This window comes from Pezoporus wallicus, unplaced genomic scaffold, assembly GCF_028554395.1.
Source record: "Pezoporus wallicus isolate ANWC-B61680 ecotype Strahan unplaced genomic scaffold, APGP_CSIRO_Pwel_v1 contig_161, whole genome shotgun sequence".
Taxonomy (NCBI): Eukaryota; Metazoa; Chordata; class Aves; order Psittaciformes; family Psittacidae; genus Pezoporus; species Pezoporus wallicus.
In genome coordinates, this window is record NW_026642654.1 from 9,617,068 (window position 1) to 9,640,779 (window position 23,712).

The 23,712-nt window shown below is 42.2% G+C and overlaps 1 protein-coding gene across 1 annotated transcript in view; it reads left to right on the forward strand.

Moving 5' to 3' along the window:
* The first annotated feature begins 1,826 nt into the window (after nt 1–1,826).
* PXDN (peroxidasin) overlaps nt 1,827–23,712 on the forward strand; it is a 92,861-nt gene continuing 70,975 nt past the window's right edge. The window contains exon 1 of the mRNA XM_057431804.1: nt 1,827–2,041. Within this exon, the coding sequence (XP_057287787.1) occupies nt 1,830–2,041 (212 nt within the window). The 5' untranslated portion in view covers nt 1,827–1,829. The remainder of the gene's footprint in view (nt 2,042–23,712) is intronic.

Consider the following 23,712-nt stretch of genomic DNA (forward strand, 5'->3'; position numbering starts at 1 on the left):
GCAAATGCAGAGGGGGTGACATCCGTAGCACCTGCTTGCTTAATTGACATTGAGGTGATGAACATTTTAACCTCCTTCTTCTGTAAACTCTCTTCTACTTCAGACTGGTATCCTCCAGTGCCAAGCAGCTGGTATCCGTGTATATGATTTTCTGAGCAACTTATACGTGTTGAAATAGCACATTAAGTCCAGCTCTGAAACAGCATTTAGAAATGTACCCAATTTAGAAGTGCATCTAAATGGTAAGAGTCTTACAAGAGTCTCTGACAACCCTTGAAAATCCGTAGTTATGTTCCTGATACACATCAATACGCCTCCCTTATCTCCAGCCACAGATTGTGCCCACAGGGTCCCATAGCCTCCCAGTTAGCCAGCTTCCAGCTCACTGCGAAGTTGAAGGATGTTTTAAAGGATTCAGGACTTCTTAGAACAAGAAAAACACTTTTATGCTTCCATTAGCTAACTCCTTTTTAAGACACAAGCAGTTGTGTCTCACTGTAGAGAAGAGAAATACTTGAGAAAACTCAAGGAAGAATGTAGTCAAATAGTACTTCTTCAGAAAGACAGTTACAGATAATGACTCATATAATCATACCTTGATTCTGGGCCCACCAGTGATTTCCAGCACTTGTAGCATACTTCCAGGCTTTGACTTCCTACATGAGTTGTTTGACTTGGCATTAAAAATAGGAGTAGTTGCCTGGCTCATGCTAAACCCAAGTTTTCACAGTGAAAATTGGAGTAAAAACTGTTACATTTTTTTTTTCCTAGAACGGCTTCTACACTGTTCCTTGAAGAAAAAAGGCATGCAGGCAACCCTGCAGTAGTGCCATTATTTCTGGGGTTATTTCTGGCTTATTTCTGGGGTGGAAATGGGGGTGCTGACACCCATCAAGAGAATATGTTGTTACACTTCATAGACTAGTTGTGATCGCTGTTATTGCCATTTCGAAACTGACATTCCAGTGTTTTCACCTGGGATAGTCAAAGCATGTAGAGGGTTGGAGATGAGGCATCTATCTATTTAAGACCTGACATCATATAAACCCAACAGATTCAAAGCAATGTTAGAAATCTCAAAAGCTATCCAAGTATGTGTTATCACGCAAGATTTGAGGAAGTGGTGAGATCATGGGAGATAAGGCTGCAACCATTATTCTCATAAGTACAGTGACATGCTGGTGGTCCTCTTCATGTCCTTGCTGGTGTATACACCTACCCAAAACTACCAGCTAAATGTAATTGAAGGCAAATCCGACAGATTTTCCTGGTTCAGCAGTGAAAGTTGCAGCATTAAGAGGGGTAGTCCGAGGGTTGCGTACGTGTCTTTCAGACCACGGCAGAAAAGACTTGATGCTTTGAACTTGCTTCTTTCCATACGGGTTTTTCTTTCCGTTATTATTTTTTTCACTTCTAATTTCTCCGCTTTTTGTTCTCGTTTTCCTCTCCTTTCCCTCCTCCACTTCATTTTGCTTCCCCTCTCTCCCGTTCCGAGGCTCACACACTCGCCCGCCTCAGAAGGTACCCTCACCCCTCCCTTTCCTGGGGATGAAGGCGAGGGAGGCAGCCGCGAACAACACCCCAGCCCCGCTGCGCTGCCCCGCGGTGCGTGCGCAGGGCGGTGCGGAGTCCCCGCGGCGTGGCGGCCGCCCAGTCCGCAGCCGGCCGGGGCGGGCCCACCGCCGTCCCCACCTCCAGCGTGCACGGGGGACGGGACTGGCCCGCCGCCGAGCAGAGAGGCAGCCGCAGCCGGGGAGCGGAGTGGGTACGACGCCGAGCTGCCGGAGCCCCTCTCCTCCTCTTCCTCCTCCTGCCCCGCGCCGCGCAGCATGGCCCGGCGCGAAGCGGCGGCCGCTCCCGGCCTCTGCCTCTTGCTCCTGGTGCTGCTCGCTCCCCCCGCCGCCGCGCAGCCCCCTCCGCCGCCGCTGCAGCGCGGGAGCGTGTGGTGCCCCAGTCGCTGTCTCTGCTTCCGCACCACGGTGCGCTGCATGCATCTGATGCTGGAGAGCGTCCCTGCCGTGTCCCCCCAGACGACTATCCTGTGAGTATCCGGGCGGGCAGGGACCGGGGTGGAGGGAGGGTAGAGGAGGAGGGAATACCTGGGGTGGGAGGCACTTTGGGTGGCGGTGGAACCTCAGCCCTTTGTCTGCGGTCAGGGGAGGGGGGTTAAACCCGCGGCTGTGGCTCTGCCCGAGCGGCCCGTGGCGCCCCCCACTCTACCGGTCGGGCTCCTCGGTGAGGGCCGGCGGGGCGGCCCGGGGCTGGGCTGGACTCTCCGCCCCCCCGCCCCCGTTGCTTGCGCGGCCCCGCGGCAGGTCCCGGGGTGGCGGTAACCCGACGTCCCCTGCCCGGTTTAGGCGGCGGGAAGCGGGGGGGTGTGGCCGGTGGCCCTGTTTTTCCAGGAATGGTTAGAGGTGGATATTCTGGTTAACTTGTAGGCATTGTGTCTCCAGTTTAATCGTCCCGAGAAGGATTTTGGCGCTTCCTTAGTATCCTGCTTAAAAGCATGTTCAGTTGGCGGGAGCATCGACTGGGATAGATGTAGCACTTTCTGTTCAGTTCTGAGACGTGGTGGGGATGAATGAGCTAACCGGGACCCAAACCCCGGGCTTATTGGAAACTTAACCTGGTTCAAGTCCCTGCAGAGACTTGTGATCATTATTTGATGTTCTTCTAATCCATGCACTAATGTGTCAGTGTAAGTGCCCAGTCGTTCTTCTGCAGGGTCTGGCCTGAGTGGGCAATGGAATTCAGTATTGACAATGATTGTCATTTATTTAATTCACGATGTTACTGAAAGTTACTTTCCAGCCCTATTTGCCAGTAAGAAATGCAAAGTTCTAAACAAACACCACACACTATTTTGTTTAGAGGCTTACTTGAGGAACGGATTTGTTCCACTAGCCCGTTTATATGTTATTTGGGCTCAGAAAACTCTTGGCACCAGCCCTGCCCTTCCCTTACACACACGCAGCCATGGAAGCTGAGCAGAACTTGGCCCTGGGAGTTTTCTGTGGGGCCTCTTGTAATAAATTGACTTGTGACTTTGTCAGATATTTTCGAAAGGGATCTATAAAGCATTGGTTTGTTTCAGCTTCCAAGTGTTATTTAATGTGAAGGGTACAGTCATTTAACATTAACTGAGTCCCTCTTTGGCAAGAAGCGCAGCCTTTTGGCAGAATGGGATTAGTCCTGCAGTACTTGTAAACCTTTTAGGGAACAGTGCAGGAAGTGGGTGGTTAATGTTTCTTACATTTGAAACAAAGTACATTTACAGAACATCTTTTGCCTTGAGATTACAGGAAACCGTGTAAAGCTAGTTTTGTGAATCATCTTAAATGTAATAAATAAATAAAATCTTTAGAGTATGGAGTTAAGTGTTAATGGCTCAGTTTCATGTTATAGGTAGAATGGGCTGCAACAGCAGAAAGTGTTAGGTTAAACCGAGCCGGGGTGGCGCTTCCCTTATGGTGGGTATTTATAATCTTGCAGTGAGTCAGAAGAGTGTGAACAATGCAAGCATTATACTCGTTTAACCCCGCTAATATATCAAATTGTCTAGTATCCCAAATCTGAATTATCATTCCAGTATAATGCAAGCTGCAATGTAGCAGTCGTAATGCTAAAGAAGTTAAAAACATTTTTTCGTCTTGGACAGTGATTCTCAAAATATGCCTGTGGATGACCAGCATTCTTCAAAACAAAACTGGCCTTGCTTGGCATCTAGTAATGGATATTCTCCTTATTCCCCAGTGCACTAGAGGACTGTTATAAATAAAATAAGTAATCTATATCTAAATTACATCTATAAATGCACAATTACTCCTTTTGCTACAGTTCTGCTACAGTTCTCCTATTCCTTCTGCTACAGACTGTGAGTGAGGAGATGGGCCAGAAGATAGTCAATTTGGATCTCTGGGACAAAGAACAATGTTACAGTTTATTTAATAATAAGTAGTTTGAAGGTACCAATTATACATAAATAGTTTACCTGTTGTGTATGAATTGCCTACCTTTAGCTGTAGGAGGTACTTTCAGAATAATTATTACAGGTCTGAGTACTCACTGAATTACCACTGATTTTTTTTTTTTCTTCTTTTCTGCTGTGTAAAAGTGCAGTTCTACACAGCAGGGTTAAGCTTCAGGGAGGTAGCCCATCACCCACAGAGGGCTTTCTACACACAAGAATAGTTTCTTTTTTTAACATGAAAATAAGAAGCAGTTGTATCATCTCTGTTTTGACCCTGACAGTTTGTCTTTCATGTAGAGCCTGTGTATTAGATGTGTTTAGCAGTGGTGTTGGTATCTAGATAATTAGAAATAATGAATCAATTTCAATTAAATGCCTTCCCCTTTAAAACATGGGCTCATGAAATCCTGCAAAATGTGTTGCTGATGGGTTAGGCCCATTTTTACTGGCATTGGTAAATTCCACATTCTCGTTCAGTTTGTTTCATCCTTAGGGCACAGATTGACCCTGCAAAGTAATTTTGGAAAAAAAAAATCATAATTTTTTCCTCATTTTTAAGTATATAGTTGCATTGATTTTTGCTGAGCACAGGTTCTGAAAACTGTCCCATTTTGGCAGCTGAGTTGACTTTGCTCTACTTCACATATTTGTTACATGGATTAAAACAGCATGAGGCCCAGACCAACAATGCGAGCCAAGTGTTTTTCCCCTCATATCAAAAATGTCTGCTCCTAATGTCAGTCTGTCTTTTGAGAAAACTGTTCATAACATTACTACTTTCTGACCTTGCCAGTGCTACTTCTGGCTGTACATTTTCTCACTCTCTCCTGCTTCCCCTACTTTCTGGCACTTTCTGCTTTCCTGCTGCAGGCAAGGATCCACAGCATACATTTCTTCTACACAGTGGATTCTGCCAGCATTGAAAGTGCTCATGGAGCCTTGCGTGGGCATGTGATTTCACCCAAGATGAGATGATTGCTCAGGCTCTTTGTAGGAGTAGGGCTGGCATCCCAGCCCACAGGTCCTTGCTGACTTCCCTTAAGGAAGGAGGCCCATCTCCAAAGCAGTTTGCAAAACCACTTCATGCCTTAAGTACCGTTGTGGAAGTTTCCTTTCATCTCTGACTAAATACAGAGTGTTCATGTATTCATGGAAATTGCTGAAACATATTTATATTAGACCATTTAAATGGTTGAGGAATGTAAAATTCTGGACGCAGTACTATTGCTGTCCTGTCTTTGTAGAATTCTATTCCATCTTATGTTTATTTGGGGGATTTCTGTGTTTTTACAGCAATTTCTAGTTCATAGTCTTTGTAATTCTGACTGGGGTCCTTTGAGCATTGATACAATATGTTACTATTTTTTATCTTGCTTAAGCATAACCAAAATCCAAACCTGTCTATCAGGCTAGGTATGCATACTCAGACCAATACAACAATTTGTTCACAGTTTTTCTTGGCAACACCTGGATGCTCTGGGTTTTTGCCAGCTGTACAAGCCTAACTGCATGCACTGCAGCTGGATCTCACAGACTGAACAAGAATAAAAACTAATTTCTGTTAAAAGCAGAAAAGGTAAAAATTGACTAAAAATGTTGTCAAAAGAAATATTGACAAATACTGACAAAAGAAAGTGGACTTGATTTGCACTAAGAATGGCATGCAAATCATTGAAGAGAAAATTTTATTTTGAAATTAGTTACTCATAATAGTATTTGCTATGGGTAATTATTACTTTAGCTAACCTGTGTGTCTGTTGTGAGTAAAGCACCTTTTAAAAGAGTGTAATTTTAAGTGCTTAGACCTAACAGGACTTTTGAAATTTCAGTCATTGTGGGTGAGTAGTTTTTGAAAGTAGTCACTGAAATTAAATTGAAGGCAACACTCTCAGTGTTGCTTGTTACTGCTTTTCTTTACATGACTGCAGCATATTCTAAAAAATTGATAGTTTAAAGTGCATACCTTTTTACTTATCTATTTTAATTTCTGGTTTGTAGTGTAAATGTCAAGGATCTATCCAAAGGGAAAGGGGAGAGTGTTAGTTGTTTAATTCTATAACAAGTTTCTGGATAGCTGCAGTAGAAGTACTTAACATTTTTTTCATAGCTTCATGACAATTTTTATGAAATCTAATGTACACTCACAATGCCAGTGAAAAGCATTGCTAATGCTTTTCAAGGACATCTATCTTAATACAATTGAAAAAATCCCAAAAAAAACAACTGAATTACACAAATCACACATTTGTTTGGAGTAGACACGAATTACAAAAGAGATAGGGGTAATGGAAAAGTAATGACATTTTGCATTTCACTGTTGATTAGTGATAACATTATGCCTCTAAACAGGCATTTAGGGAAAAGAAATGGGTGGTATGTATGAATTCTGTCAGTGCAGTAGTCTCTCTGCTATTATAGCAAAAGGATGCATGCTATTTGCAGATGATACATTATCAGTCAGCAAACTACCATCCCATTCTCATCTGAAAATGCAGGGTTGTTGTTTCCTTTCAGATCTTTGAAACCCTTTTAGAAAAATTCCAGTAGATTAAGCAATTAGGACATTCATCTCAACAGTGTGAAAGTCTAAGGATTGTACTCTCAAATCTGGACTATGAGTAAGCTTGATCACTGCTGGGCATCAGTTTACATATAGGAGGTAGTCATGAGATATGACACTGGCATAAGATTTTAGGTAAGACACAGATTTATACCTGCTTAGTGTTCAAGAAAGAAGGGAAAGATACTGAAGGTTTCTTTGAAGTGTTTGAGAATAACTGAATACCAACCCAGATCTTGACAGACTCTTGACTGGGCAGCAAACTGCATTAGGCACCAGTGATGATTTACTTGAAATACAAAGAACAGGGGGAAAACATAAGATTATTTCAATTAGAAATAATCTTCATTCATGGTTTTCCTTCATGGAAATTTTGTGTCAAAGTACAGAATTCAATTTGAGATTAAAACACAAATTAAAGTGGCTACAATATATATCTCTATGTATAGTGATGTAGGTCTGTATACTGGAGTCTACAGCCATGTTTGGTGTCTGAGCTTCCCTTCTTGTGAGTGGCAACGTAGCCAACACAGTACATAGTCCTGGAGCAGGACTCAGCCCACCCAAAAGGGGACACTTTCATTTAGAATCAATCATAGAATAATTAGGGTTGGAAAGGATCACGCAATACTCCATCCAGCCTGGCCTTGAACGCTGCCAGAGATGGAGCATTTACAACTTCTTTGGGCAACCTGTTCCAGTGCCTCACCACCCTTACAGTAAAAAACTTCTTCCTTATATCTAACCTGAACTTCCCCTGTTTGTTTGAACCCATTACCCCTTGTCCTATCACTACAATCCCTAATGAAGAGTCCCTCCCCAGCATCCTTATAGGCCCCCTTCAGATACTGGAAGGCTGCTATGAGGTCCCCACGCAGCCTTCTCTTCTCCAGGCTGAACAGCCCCAGCTATCTCAGCCTGACTTCAGATGGGAGGTGCTCGAGCCCCCTTAACATCAGTTATCGTTTGCTAACTATACTATCTAGCATTATTTGAATTTCCATGAGAAAATTATTTCTAGTCTCGCTGCCTCTCCAAAAAGGACACAGGCATGCATCAGTCATATCTGCTTGCTCGCAACAGATGTCCCAGCCTAGGACATCTAAGCCAACAGCAAGCACAGCTGTTTGAACAACTGAATTAAGCTGCTACTGTCTGAGCAATTTATGAATTTATTCATGCATTCTCCAGCATGAAAGTGTTGACTGGTTTTCTGTTAACAATAGGAGTTTAAACATCTGTATGTAGATGTTGATATTTTTTGTCAAAACCTAAAAATATTTTTCAGAAGAGAATGTTTGCATAGTATTTTCATCAGAAAGAAGCTGCTTGCAAAAATCGTGAGTCATACACAATACAGAAAGTAACTGAAAGTATGTTAATTGTTTTTTAAGAGGAGAGTGTTCTTCTCCACTAAGCCCTGTTCTCTGAGTAGCAACAAATCAAACAGATACCACAAAAGATACCAAACCTCCCCAGCAAAACAGCTTGGGAGGATGTGTAGGATGGGAACCCTCTAAAGCCATTCCTAGACAATCTGTCTGTACTGCTGATGGAACATGCCAGGGCCAAGGCATGAGTATGTTAAGGAGACATTTGCAGAGCTTGTAGGATGTGCTTGGTCATTAGCAGTGACAGAAGGGCACAGCATTTATAGGGTGTTTGGCATTTACTGGGACACATTAGGCAAAGCTGCTGAGGGATGCAGCAGAAGGCCCAAAACAGTCTTCTTTTACAGAACATATCTGTATATCACTAGATCCATTAGGAGGAAGGTATTTTTGTTATCTCAACAGCAAGCTAACCCTCATCAGATTCTTTGTTGAAGAATGGGAAAACATGTGGAGCAAAATCATATCCATTGTTTCCTGCAAGTATCCTACTCTAACACACTGTCATCAGAGGAATATGTTGTATTATGTTACAGTTAGTAAGTATAATTTCTGATTTTCATCTGTTTCTACTAAGATATATTTTTGACAAGTAAATACTTAACATTTGAGTGTCAAAATGCTAAATATCTGTAATGATATCTGTAATGAGTAAAACCAAAGATCCATTTGACCTACTATCTGTTCTTTGAGGGTGACTGAAAGTGCAGCTTATAAACAAGTAGACAGAATTGAGCAGCATGTAGTGATTCATCCCTGTAATTTGCAGTTTAGGGATTTTCTGAGCTAAAGATCATTTCCCCATTATATGTAAATCTTGGTGGATTTCTCCTCCACAAATCTGTTTTCAACTAATTTAGCTGCTACTTGCACTCATAACTTTCAGTGAGGAGTACTATACAAACTGCGTAGTCTAAGTTGCTCTCATCTTTTGTTTGAAGCATGCAAGTTGGCAGCTTCACTTGGTGTTCCCCATTTCTTCTATTGGAAGAGGCAGTGCATACTCGATCCCTCTCTGTCATTTCAGTGACAGCCGTGATTTTAAGACCTTTGAATCTAAGCTTCTCAATTCTTTTTAAAGTTGAGAAATCTTCTCACTGAAAGATTTATGTTCTTAACATCTGAACTGCTCCTTCCCTCTCTGCTGTGTTTTGAGGTGAGGAAATTATAACTTTGCCCAGTGTCTGGATGGACCAATCTGGTATATGGGCTAACTAGGGGTTTATGGAGGAGCATTAGAGCAGATTGTTCAGCCTTGAGAAGAGAAGGCTCAGGGGAGACCTTATAACAGTCTTCAATACCTAAAGGGTGCCTACAAGATATCTGAAAAAGACAAGATATCTGACAGCAGAAGGGGAAATGGCTTTAAGATGACAGAGGGCAGATTTAGATTAGATATTAAGAAGAAATTCTTTGCTACGAGGGTGGTGAGATGCTGGAACATGTTGTCCAGAGAAGCTGTGGATACCATCCCTGGAAGTGTTCAAGGCCAGGTTGGACGGGGCTTTGAGCAACTTGGCCTAGTGGAAAGCATTCCTACCTATGGCAGGGGAATTGGAACTAGATGATCTTTAAGGTCCCTTCCAAACTTAACTATTCTATGATTAGGATTGTCTCTGTTTTCATTTTCTGTTCCTTTCCTAATAATTCCCAATATATTTCTGTCTCTTGAACTGTTGTTTTCATGGAATTATCAAGGGTAGCTTAAGATCTTGTCTGTAAATTGTAACTTTCAGTTCTAGGCCCGCCATTTTATTTGTAAGGTTTGGTTTTCTCTGTGTACATTACTTCATATTATTAACATGCATTAGGTCTACATTTCAATGGCCATTCCTGGAATGTTGATGTGCCCTTCTGCTGTTCTTCCTAGTCTGACTTTGTTAAAATAGAAGAATAATCAAAAGCAAAATTTTATGCTCGCTGTTGTTCATTCCTTTTCCACTTATGAATAAATTGAATTCAGCAAAGCTCCCTGTGAAACTCTACTGGTTACCTTCCAGCACTGTGAGAATTCGTCATTTACTACCAATGTCTCTTTGTGCTCAGCTGGATTGTCTAGAATATTCGCTTTCTAGCTGTTTCAGGAGTGCCTTCTGATTCCCAAAGCTTTGGGAGGTTGGACTGGGGCTAGCACAAGTTATTTTTATTTGGAAACATTTTGGAAAGCCATGAAGATTATGTAGATGAGTGGATTGTTTGGTATTGTTGTCTAGGTTCCCAGTTGAAAATCATAGTTTTAAATATTTTTCTGTCTTTCTGATTCTGCTAACAGATAGCTTCAGTGTCTTTACTGTTGCTCAGTTTTCCCAAACAGGAGCAAAATTGAAAGTGACGAGTTACGTCAATTTTCATCATTACATTGGGGAATTTAGGGGCATGAGTGACATCAAATAATAAGTTGGTGAGTAACAGAGACAAACATGGGATTACTCACTGGAAAGAGTAAGAAATGGATTCTTTGACATGGGTAAATATACTCTTTCTTCTAATTCCCAAAGAAGGCCGGTGGAAAAATAACAGGAAGATGCTTATCCCCTGCATCCTCCAGAAGGTCTGGATCTGAGATACAAGGGGAGGAGCGTCTCATCTAACATTGTGTAAACATAGGCCTAAGAGAAAAATATTACTAATAAATACTCCCACCTCCTCCCTGTTTCTGAGTAGCTCTTACTGACTTCTACCCCAGGTGGGGTCAGTGCTCATTAAGAGATGAGATGGCCATGTCATTAGCCAGCAGAAAACTTGGTGATGTAGATATTAAATAAATATTAGGCTGTCCACACGTGCTTATGGATTATCTTGTGAGTAAACTAAGTTTAAATTGAAAGATTAAAAGTCTAGCAGAGAGGTAGAAAGTATAGTCGTTAAAGAGGAGAACAGAGCTCAGGGTAAGATGGAAGCTGTAGAAAGAAACCAACACAATAGAAAAAAATACTATTATGACATGAAAAAGTATCAGACAGTTATTTAGAACACAACAAAAATAAAGAAAATAGTGCATGATGTGTAGAATTGCATATTTTTTTTTTTAAATTACAAAATGTCCTTTTACAGGAATATTTTACTGCGTGTAATGTATAGAATAAAATGCTATATTGTTTTCAGGCCCCAGTTCTTTTTTTATCAATTGAAAAACAAACAGTAAATTTCACCTGTTTTGATTCATCTCTCAAGATAGGATTTTTTTCAGTTACTTCTTTTTGAAGTCAAGTTTCTGAGGCTTTCAAAGCTTATTGTATTTATTTACGGTATTTTTTCCCACTTTGTATATTATTTTGTGATCAAATATTTAACATTTTGTACACTTTAGATTTCATAAATGTGAACTTATGCTTACCTTTGTATACATGAGTAATCCCCAGGCTTCTGATTCTTCCTGGGCTTGGACATTGGCTGAGTCTCTTTCCAGGAAGCCTTACAGGCTAAGACTTCACTTACAGAAAATCTCCATTTATGTGACATTTAAAATCTATTGTCACACAAGCTAAATATTTACAGTTGCTTGTATTTCTGGAGAAGTTTATATATAAAAATAAGTTAGTATTTTAAGTACTTGTGTGTGTGCCTGTGTTTATATATACACATGCTATATGTACTGTGCCTCTGCGTGTGTGTGTATATCTATATACAGTAAAATAGAAACAACTAAGTTAAATCCTATAGTTTTTTTCTATTTATTAACAACAATTTAATAATTTTTTTCCATTTGGATTTGATGAAAAAAACCAAAACATTACAAAAATAGTTTTACAGGCTTCATTATTGCAAACATGGGCAAAGTTTCAAGACAATCCAAAGAGATGGTGCAATGAGAGCTGGCTTAGCTGGAATGTAATGACTCAAGTATTTCCTTTTCCTTCCTTTGCTTATCAGGCTGCCAAATTTGATTTCTTTTTGGTATGGAATTATTACTGTTGCTAATGAGAATCGGTTCCTTTAAAAAGAAAATGTTTAATTTATTGCAAAAAATCAAAGATTTTGAAACTTCCGGAAAAACACATGAGAGGCCAGTGTGGAGTGTCAGCTTCATCTGCTTTGTGTGTTTTTGTTTACAAAGATTAGTAAAGATTAGGACCTTGAAGAGTTTGTGCAGTGCCTGGCATGGCTTCCTGAACATTGTGAAAGTTGTTAGAATTAAAACTGTGAAGTTTGGCGCAATGTAGTGCTCTCATTTGTTGGTGTTTTGTTTGTTTGTTTGTTTTGTTTTTCCTGATTTCTTTTACTAAGCAAAACAATGAGCATACCTTTTTAAATCCAAAGGACTGTGAATTGCAAACTTTTTTTTTTTTTTGTGATTTGTTGTTGGTTGGATTTTCAGATATTTTATTCTTTTTCAAATTGCCACTCCCGAATCTTTCAGAAACATTTTCTGTCAGTATTCTTTCCCCCTAAATCACTTGTTACAGCAGTCTGCTCCTTACCTGGCTGGTTTTGCTCCTTTAGATGCAGCCCAGGATATGGTTGGCTTTCTGGGCTGCAAGTGCACACTGACTGCCCATGTTCATTTTCTCATCAACCAATACCCCAAGTCTTTCTCCACAGGGCTGCTCTGAATTTCTTCTCTGCCCAACCTGTAGCTGTGCCTGGGATTGCTTCGACCCAGGTGTAGGACCTTGCACTTGTCATGGTTAAACCTCATGAGGTTGGCATCAGCCCACCTCACAAGAGTGTCAAGGTCCCTCTGGATGGCATTCCTTCTCTCCAGCATATCAACCGAACCACACAGCTCGGTGTCATCAGCAAACTTGCTGAGGGCACACTCAATCCCACTGTCCATGTCAGCGACGAGGACGTCAAACAAGACCGGTCCCAACACCGATCCCTGAGGGACGCCACTCGTTACTGGTCTCCAGCTGGACATTGAGCCATTGACCACAACTCTTTGTGTGCGGCCATCTAGCCAGTTCTTTATCCACCGAGTGGTCCATCCATCAAATTGATGTCTCTCCAATTTAGAGACAAGGATGTCATGTGGGACAGTGTCAAACGGTTTACACAAGTCCAGGTAGATGACATCAACTGCTCTACCCCTGTCCATCAGTTCTGTAGCCCCATCGTAGAAGGCCACCAAATCGGTCAGGCAGGATTTCCCCTTAGTGAAGCCATGCTGGCTGTCACCAACCACCTTGTTGATTTTCATGTGCCTTAGCATGCCTTCCAGGAGAAAATGTTTGATAACTTGTGGTTATTTAATGCCTGATTATCATGATAACAAGACAGATTATCTTATAATCAGATGCCATATGTCATCAACATTCAGATCTTTAAAGCGTGTCTGAATCGATGTCTTATAATGTTTTGAATTTTAATTAATGTTTTAATTTTTCAAAAATATTTTGTAAAAAATGTGAGGCAGTGTATGTTCTGGTGCACAGATAACTAGTGAGCCATTCAAAACTCAAAATAAACAGAAATAAATTCCATATTACATTGTCTGTTAAGGTAATGTAAGAAGCTGGAACAGCAGTGTGATGGTGTGGCATATGTGTATAAAAAAACCACAGTAATTGATTTGCTGCTGCAAAGCTGCGTATTAAGCAGGATTCCTTTTAAGGCTATTTTGTTACTCTTTGGGATCACTATTTTGGGTTCAAGAAAATAGTTTTTTTTTGATAGCATTTTGATAATCTCCCTGAAAATTTGAGAGGTGGGAGTATTTTAAGGTAGTTTTTGTTTGTTTTGTTTTTTTTAAGACAAAAACTGAATCATAATAGTCAGATCTTTGACTTCGGTAACATTCTCAACATCTAATTACAAAGTGGTTTTAAGTGCCAAAAAAAAGGGCAAACTTCTACTGAGCAAGAACTGCAGAGCTGTGACAGGACTCCAAGAATAAGGGGTTTGCTCTGGCCAGATTCAACTCATTAGCTTTCCAATCTAATTTTATTGGCCTGAGCAAAGCTTAAGTAAGTGTAACAGCACCCATGTACAGGGTATAATCAGCTAAAATAAATCAATTAAAATGATTGCTAGTTAGACTTTATGTATAGATAAGCAGGTTTTACATGAAGATTGAGGACATAGTTGTCAGGTGTGTAAATAATTGCTACTGGGCAATTATTAAAGGTTTCCAAAGACCTTTCTCAGCATAGAAACTTTTCCTATACTGTATTCAATGCAACTTTTAAAACTCAGGAAATTCTTTTTCCTGAGTATTCTATCAGTGAGCTAAATTACCTAAAATTTTGATACGTGTTGACACGTTTCTTGATTCTGTAAACAACAGTTTTGAAAACGTAGCCAGAAATCCCTGTAATTCTTCAATTATGTATTTTCTGAGATGTTTTATACTGTGTCAACTTTGTGATCTTATTGGAGTGGACATTTTCTTTTTAACGCCTGTGTGTTCCGTAAAGATGGACCTGTTGGAGGCAGTCCAGAGGAGGGCCTTGAAGATGATCAGAGGGATGGAGCACTTCTCCTATGAAGACAGGCTGAGAGAGTTTGGCTTGTTCAGTCTGGAGAGTAGAAGAATCTGGGGTGACATTAGAGCAGCCTTCTAGTAACTAAAGGGGACCCACAATAAAGCTGGAAAGGGCTGTTTTACAAGTGCATGTGGTGATAGGGCAAGGGAGAATGGCTTTAAGCTGACAACAGGGACATTTAGATTAGATGTTAGAAAGAAATTTTTCACTATGAGGCTGGTGAAACACTGGAACAGGCTGCCCAAGGAATCTATGGCTGCCCCATCCCTGGAAGTGTTCAGTACCAGGTTGGATGGGACTTTGAGCAACCAGGTCTAGTGGAAGGAGTCCCTGCCCATGGCAGGAGGGGCTGAAACTGGATTATCTTTAAGGTCTCTTCTAGCCAAAACTATTCTGTGATTCTATGATTTCTGGATACATCTTGCATGTGAAGAATTGCATAAAAGAAGTGAAAATGTAAGAAATATTGTCTACAATTTAAAACTAGTCTGAGACACAGTATTTATTGGCGATTTCCAGTTGAACAGTTCGGCACAGTAATGAAGTGGCAGAAAGCAAGGTTTATAATAAGATAAGAACACCCCGTGGTATTCAATGTCAATCTTTATACCAGTCATACCTGCATGGAAGATATCTATCAATTGATGTAAAATATAATTATCTTTTGAAGAATTTTGTGGGTATACCAAACACATTAGATAGTACAGGTTAAGTTTTCCATTTTTAATGAACTTGCAACACGAACAACACTTAGAGAACAGGTATAAGAGGTACGCAAATAACTTCTGTACAATGCATACACTCAGGTACTCAGGTATATTATGTAGGTCAGTTTTTAACTCTGTGGCATGTGTTCATAATCCCTTATTCAACAAAGAAAGAACTAGTTGTTGTTTGGCATCCACGATTCAACAATATCAAGTTCAATTAAAACTATTTTTCAATATTGGTAAAATGTTTGTCAGATGTTTAAATCTCATCATTAGCCTATAATAATAAATACATTGTAGTCTGTTATCTGAAGTAGAATTTGCATTTATATGATCCTTGAATATTAAAATATCATTTATTTACTTGCTGGCTTTTGTTGGTTGACTTTACTTTGAAAATATCCATATATATCTAAAGGGATATTTCACTTTTTCAAGAGCCAATCTTCTGAACAGTATAAACAAAACATTTTAAAACAGGCAGGTGATTAGGGTGGAATTAATTGATTTTATTTTTTAACTTTGAACTTTGGAGATAATTGGACATGATGGTAGGTGCTCATAAAATAAATTCTTTTTAAGATCTGGACCCAGATGTAAGAAATTTCTAATTCTGTCAGGATTTGAAAAAAATTGTTGAATGCGTTTGTGGATTTAAAATTTCCTTTTTCTTTCTCTCTTGGTTGGTGTCTCTTTCATTCCATAAATCTGTCATTTTTAACTGCATAGTGACAAAGCTTCAAAGAGGGTGTGAAGTAAAATGTCCATTCAGCTCAGCCTTATCTTTAATCCTATGGTTTGGACATGGGAAGGATTTGTCCCTCCAGAGATCAGAGCAAGTACAAAATCTCAGGCGAGATTTCAGCCATGACTGATAGCAGATCTGATGCCTGAGGAAACTTCACCAGAAGAAATTCCTTGGTTTAAGAGGTTAACTGCTGGGTCTGTGGCTTGCATTCTTCAACTTCTTAAATTCTACTTAAGGTATCTTAAGTTTTTGTGGAAATCCCAGCCATAAATTGGCATTTGTATGCCTCTAGATCAGAGGGTATATTTATGTGACTAACCAGTCTTACAACAATGATGGTTTAGCTGTGGGTCAAGAGGATTCTTCAGGTGAATTTGGTGAATAATATCTGTGGGAAGGAGTTTTTTCACTGGCTTTTAAGCAGTCCTCTTAGTCAAGCAGAGTACTAATAATTTGTATGTTTCCAAGATATGTAAATATATGGGTTTGGGTAGTAAGAACATTCTAAGAATCTATTACTCAAAGATGAAAAATAATTAGTAGATATATCTGCTTATGAAACTAATTTTTTTTTTTAATTTTTGACTGCAAATAGTACTCAAACTTATTCTTTTAGAGGTGACTTAAATGAAAAGGTGTATAAAAAGGTGTATATGAAAAGAAAATAGTGAGTCTAATGTATTTAAGTAGCTGGTCTATTTAATATCTCAATGCTAGTATGCACATACTTATTTTGTTCTAGTTTTCTGTTGCCAAATAGAGATTGTACCTCTTGGCAGTTAAAAAAAACACAACCCAGAAACACCCTGTGAGTGGTACTTAAGGTTTAATTTGGCTGCTGGGTGCCAGCAATAGTTGCTTATTCATCTTCACAGTCAGTTTGCAGAGTTAGCTGAATAATAACATTGGAAAAACATTTGGTTTCACTCTGAATCATTTCCCTGATTTTGTGGCCTGTGAAGTCTGTGGTCACTCATGTTACCCCTGTTGAAGAGGTGGCCTGGCAGGCTGCAGGAAGGAGGAACCATTTCCTGAGGGAAGCTGTTAAAACTGCCCTGGGGCCTCACTGAACTAAGCTTGCTGTCAGGGAAAACCGTGAAAATAAGCCAAGTTTGTGATACAACTTGAAAGGCCAGCTTCAATGCACACAAAAGACTGTAAATGCCCCTGAGCCCTCCTTGCAGAAGTCCCCTGCTAATTTCCCCCCTTGCTGGGGAAGTGCGAGCCACCTATCCCTGCTCCATGCTTCCCCGAGCCTGCTGCTGCAGCCTGGCAGCCAAAGGTTTTTCCCCCTTGTTTTTTTGCATATGCATGTGGCTGAAAGCATTTTTCGTTCCGTCTGAACACTAGCAAATACCCCTTAAGAGTCCACTTTTGCTATGATATGTTACTGGCAAGCATGTGAAGTTGCTCCCGATGTAGCCCAGATGATATTTATATGGCCTGAGTGATAGTTTGTAATTGATAGGGGGTGAAAGAGGGATGAAGGTTGAAATGGGTTCAAAGTGGAAAAGATCAGATTATCATAGAATCATAGAATTGTTAGGGTTGGAAAGGACCTTAAGATCATCTAGTTGCAACCACCCTGCCGTGGGCAGGGACACCTAACGCTAAATCATATCACCCAAGGACTCGTCCAACCTGGCCTTGAACACTGTAAGGGATGGAGCATTCACAGCCTCCCTGGGCAACCTATTCCAGTGCCTCACCACTCTAACAGGAAAGAATTTCCTTCTTATATCCAACCTAAACGTCCCCTTTTTAAGTTTTAACCCGTTACCCCTTGTCCTATCACTACAGTTTCTAATGAAGAGTCCCTCTGCAGCATCCCTATAGGCCCTGTTCAGATATTGGAAGGCTGCTATGAGGTCTCCACGCAGCCTTCTCTCCTCCAGTCCCAACTTCCTCAGCCTGTCTTCATACGGGAGGTGCTCCAGTCCCCTGATCATCCTCGTGGCCCTTCTCTGGACTTGTTCCAACAGTTCCATGTCCTTTTTATGTTGAGGACACCAGAACTGCACACAATACTCCAGGCGAGGTCTCACAAGAGCAGAGTAGAGGGGCAGGATCACCTCCTTCGACCTGCTGGTCACGCTCCTTTTTAATGCAGCCCAGGATATGGTTGGCTTTCTGGGCTGCAAGCGCACACTGGTGGCTCATGTTCATTTTCTCATCAACCAGCACCCCCAAGTCCTTCTCCCCTGGGCTGCTCTGAATCTCTTCTCTGCCCAACCTGTAGCTGTGCCTGGATTGCTCCGACCCAGGTGTAGGACCTTGCACTTGTCATGGTTAAACCTCATGAGGTTGGCATCAGCCCACCTCACAAGCGTGTCAAGGTCCCTCTGGATGGCATCCCTTCCCTCCAGCATATCAACCGAACCACACAGCTTGGTGTCATCGGCAAACTTGCTGAGGGCACACTCAATCCCACTGTCCATGTCAGCGACGAAGATGTTAAACAAGATCGGTCCCAACACTGATCCCTGAGGGACACCACTCGTTACTGGTCTCCAGCTGGACATTGAGCCATTGACCACAACTCTTTGTGTGCAACCATCCAGCCAGTTCTTTATCCACCGAGTGGTCCATCCATCAAATTGATGTCTCTCCAATTTAGAGACAAGGATGTCATGTGGGACAGTGTCAAACGCTTTACACAAGTCCAGGTAGATAACATCAACTGCTCTACACCTGTCCATCAGTTCTGTAGCCCCATCGTAGAAGGCCACCAAATTGGTCAGGCAGGATTTCCCCTTAGTGAAGCCATGCTGGCTGTCACCAAGCACCTTGTTGTCTTTCATGTGCCTTAGCATGTCTTCCAGGAGAATCTGCTGCAAGATTTTGCCAGGCACAGAGGTGAGACTGACTGGTCTGTAACTCCCTGAGTCATCCTTTTTCCCCTTCTTGAAAATGGGGATTATGTTTCCCTTTTTCCAGTCATCGGGAACTTCACCTGACTGCCACAATTTCTCAAATATGATGGCCAGCGGCTTCGCAACTTCATTTGCCAGCTCCTTCAGGACCTGTGGATGGATCTCATCAGGACCCATGGACTTGTGCCCGTTCAGATTTTTAAGATGGTCTCGAATCAGTTCCTCTCCTACAGTGGGTGCAAGGTCTTCATTCTCACAGTCCCTGCATCTGCCTTCCAAGACTTGGGTGGTGTGGTCAGAGCCTTTGCCAGTGAAGACCGAGGCAAAGAAGTCATTCAGAACCTCAGCCTTCTCCAAATCCTGTGTAGCCAGTTCTCCTGGGGCTTACATTCTCCCTAGTCTGTTTTTTATTTGCTATGTACCTGTAGAATCCCTTCCTGTTATCTTTAATACCCCTAGCCAAGTTTAATTCTAACTGAGCCTTAGCTTTCCTAACCTGGTCCCTAGCTTCTCGGACAATATCCCTGTACTCTTCCCATGACACGTGTCCTTGCTTCCACTTATTATAAGCCTCTTTTTTCAATTGAATTTTCCTCAGGAGCTCCTTATCCATCCAAGGAGGTCTCCTGGCCCTCCTGCTGCACTTCCTTCTGGTTGGGATGCAACACTCCTGAGCTTACAGCAGGTGATCCTTGAATATCAACCAACAGTCTTTGGCCCCTCTGCCCTCTAGGGCTCTATCCCATGGAACCTTCCTAAGCAGGCTCCTGAAGAAGCCAAAGTCTGCTCTCCTGAAGTCCAGGGCAGTGAGCTTGCTGCACGCTCTTCTCACTGTCCTGAGGATCTCAAATTCGAGCATCTCATGATCGCTGCATCCAAGGCTGCCCTAGAGCGTCACATTTCCATGGAGCTCTTCCCTGTTGGTGAGCACGAGGTCAAGCACGGCACCTCTTCTTGTCGGCTCCTCTATTACTTGCAGAAGGAAGTTGTCTTCTACACAATCGAGGAACCTCCTGGATTGCTTGTGCCGGGCTATACCGTCCTTCCAACAGATGTCAGGGTGGTTGAAGTCACCCATGAGAACAAGGGCCTGTGAGCATGAGGCTTTTCCTATATAGAGTGCTTCATCCGCAGGTTCTCCTTGATCAGGCGGTCTGTAACAGATCCCCACAGTAATGTCTCCCATAGCTATATTCCCTTTAACCCTGACCCACAAACTCTTTGTGGACTGCTCACCTGTCCCCAGACACAGTTCCATACTTTCCAGCCTATCCCTAACATAAAGGGCAACTCCCCCTCCCCGCCTGCCAGGCCTGTCCTTCCTAAAGAGCCTGTAACCTTCCATTCCAACACTCCAGTCACAGGAGCCATCCCACCATGTTTCTGTGATGCCTATTATATCATACCCTCGTAGATGTGCCCACATCTCTAATTCCTTGTTTGTTCCCCATGCTACGGGCATTTGTATAGAGGCATCTGAGCTGAGCTCCAACTGAAGCCGGCTCATTGGCTGGAGCACCTGGGATATCTCTACATTGCTCCAGGCATTTATTATAGGTTCTGGCAACTGACTGGGTGTGTTGGAATGATGCTCCCCTCCCCCAACACATCTAGTTTAAAGCCTCCTTGACCAGCCTTGCAAGCCTCCTACCAAAACTGCGCCTTCCCTTTAGCAGCAGCTCCACCAGCCCCCAGTAGACCTGGCCTACAAGCTTGGGTCCCATGTCCAAGACACCCAAACCCCTGACTATGACACCACCCTTTTAACCATTTATTAACCTGGAGAATCCTCCTACCTTTTTTTAGGTCCTCCTCTGTACCCTGGAGAATTGATGAAAAGACCACCTGCGCTCCAGAGCCCCTAACCACCTCCCCAGGGCTCTGTAGTCCTTCTTTATGTTCCCCAGGCTACTACTATCTATGTCCCTAGCACCCACATGGATCACCAGGAGTGGGTAATAATCCGTGGGACTTACTAGAGCAGGCAGCCTTTCTGCCACATCCCTGATACGTGCCCCCGGTAGGCAACACACCTCCCATGAGACGGGGTCTGGCCAGCAGACAAGTGCTTCTGTCCCTTTCAGTGTGGAGTCCCCTACTACTACGACTCGCCGCTTTTTCCTGGCAACACCAGTAGAGATCTACTTTAGTAGTGCATCAGCCGGCTGTTTCTGGCTCGAGTGCACTTCCTCATTAGCCCCCTGCAGGACAGCAAAGCTGTTCTGCGTGGAGACAGGGGATTTAGGGGGAAGCCCCTCGCTTTTGGTTGTCCTTTTCCTTCTTTTTTTTCTTTTTTTTTTTTTGTCACTAATTCCCAGCTTCCCAGGTTAACGGCCTCCTTCTTTCCTTCATGAGGTAGAGGTGAAGCTCGAGGTCCCTGCACAGTTTGGGCCAGGAGCAAGCATTCCTGCTTCCTCTCAGCTTCCCTGACATCTCGCAGTCTATTAACAGCATCCCGCAGCTCAGCCCCTGCTGCAGGAGGACCTCCACCAGGGAGCACCGAGTGCAACCCTGCCCATTGTGCACCCTCCCCTCACCAGACCAGTGCAGGCACTCCCTACTCAGAGCTCTGCACTGCAGCCTCCCCTCTCATCGGCTCTGTTTGGGTGCCTTCGCTGACCACCGCCGGGGCAGCCAGAGCAGAGCTCCCAGACCGGGCCCTGCTCATACGACGAGCGCTCACCATGCCGCGCTCCCTGGGGCAGGTTTTTACCCACTCATGGCTGGTGCCGCTGCTCCTGGCTCCGCCCCGTGTGAGTCAGCTGCTCGCTCTCGTCAGCTGAGCTGCCGGCTCCTGGGCAGGTCCTGTCGAGGACTTGAGGCTCCCTCGGTGGCTCTCGCCGCTCTGAGTTGAGGCTCCTGGACGCTGATCTCCCTCCCGCTCCGGTGTTGAAGGCGTCCTCTCTCGAGCTACTCACCTCAGCAATTCAAGATTGATTTGTGACTTCAAAAATGGCATTAAACTATGAAGGCTGAAGTAATACAGAATTGTCTTTGCTTATACTCAGAAATGAACTTTTTGGCCTTAGGAACAATATGTGTGTAAAAACTTTTCCATCTAAAAAGTGGTTTATGCTTTTTTGTTTTGCTATTTTGTAGTACTTTGTTAACATGATAATTACAGATGTATCAAAAAGTGCTTTCTAATGAATTATTGACTTAACTACTGCCAATATGAGATCTGCTAGGAAGACAGTGCATGACTTAAAGTAAAATAAATATGATCTCCTGAGGCCACGGGAGCTTAAAATAACTAACACAGACAAGACTGGTAACATGGAAATTTCAGACACATCTATATTTTGCAGCATTTCAATTTTCCAAGCTATCTTAATCCGATCAATTCTATGATTCTTTTCCTGCACATTTCTATTCTCTTTTCACTACCAAAATTAGATCTGGATTGAAGTTGTAGGCATATCATTTAGTTCAATTCTACTTTTGCAATATGAGGTAAAGTGAGATGGGTGCTGATTGATTCAAGTTACAGAATATGATAAAAACGTTGAAAGCCTAATATTTATTATTAATCTTGTATTTACTCTCTTCATGCATTCAGTAAGGTAACCTGTTCTCCAGCGACTAGGAAGCAGGAGTTGGAAATGAGTAGTAGCTCTAAAATTGCTTTAGTTGTTTTTTTTTTCTTGTAATTTTGATATTGAAGTTAGGATGTACATAGCAAGAAGTAAAAGGAAGGAACAATCTCTGTTCCCAGAGATTCCCTCCCTGAAAGTAATTTAGTTGGATACTTTTAAGGTTGAATGTCTTCTTCTAGTAGCTGCTTCCGTTGCTTTTCGTAGTCAGAAGGCAGCTTTTCTCCCAAGAGACAGGAATGCACAGATGCCTGTGCTGAGGCCGTCTGCACTGATGAGGAATGAGGAGACAAGTACCAGAGGAGTTCTAATGCAGCACTGTCGCTCCCAGTTCTTCTGAGTTTGCTTTGCAGGAGCAGGAGGAGCTGGAGGTAGAGCAAGAAAATATCTGACTTAAATGCTCTGGCAGCCTGATAGTAACCTTAGGAAGCAGAAAATACAATTCCCAGAGCTACAGCTTTTTCAGTGAGGTGACCTGGGATTTTCCATGAAGTGGAAGGAAGAGCTGTTTCTTTGGCTGAAACCGGGAAGCTGGTCTGCATCCAAGTGTTAAAAGAGTACCTGGATTTTTTTGTTTTTACTCTTAAATCCAGTAGTGCTTTTCATATTAATAGGTGAATGTCCTTGACATTCTGTAAGAACAAGTACCCGGATAAATTCTAAAACCCACCTCTGAGTCTGAATCTAATGGCAATTCCTGTATTGGAAATAGCTGGGTAGTAGGTAATTGTTGGAAATACATTCTGATGAAATCTGCCTAGTAGAAAGGGAAGACTGATGCATAGATTTACAATGAATAAAGGCTTTTGAGTCAAATTTAGATCTTATTTTTAGATGCAGTAATTCCTTCAAATTTCCACATCCTTTGGCTTGATGTTGCTCTTCTATTGCAAAACTTCTTTTTGAATTGAAAGAGGCAAAATGGGTATTCTTGCTTAAGGTCATTGGTGTTGTAGATGCTGGGTATTATTTATTAGTATAATAAATATGATGCAAATTAACATGCAGTTAGGCTGCCTGCTCCGAAGAAAGAAAAGTCCCCAAAACTGCATTGGTGGGGAAATCACGCTTCCATACTAGGAGAGTTTACCTGCACAGTTTGTTACTTCTTTCGCTACCCTCACTCACATCCCTGTTTTCAGGTGTAGGATCTTCTGTAGAGCTAATTGTCCTCAGCTCTCCACTGATACTTGTCCAGGGCTGGTGGGTACCCAGGTGGGTACTCCTCTAGGAGACGGGGTGATGTGTCAGAGCTAGGAGGCTTAAGAAGCGATCTAACCTCTGGCACTCACTATGGTAAAATGCAAGTGACTCTTTTATATCAGTGTGGATTTTCTTTTATGAATATGCTCACTTATTTACTTGCATTGCATTTGCATCTGTTTTTCTGACAATAAAGAATGAAAGAACTAATCTGCCATGGAACTAAATGGGAAAAATTA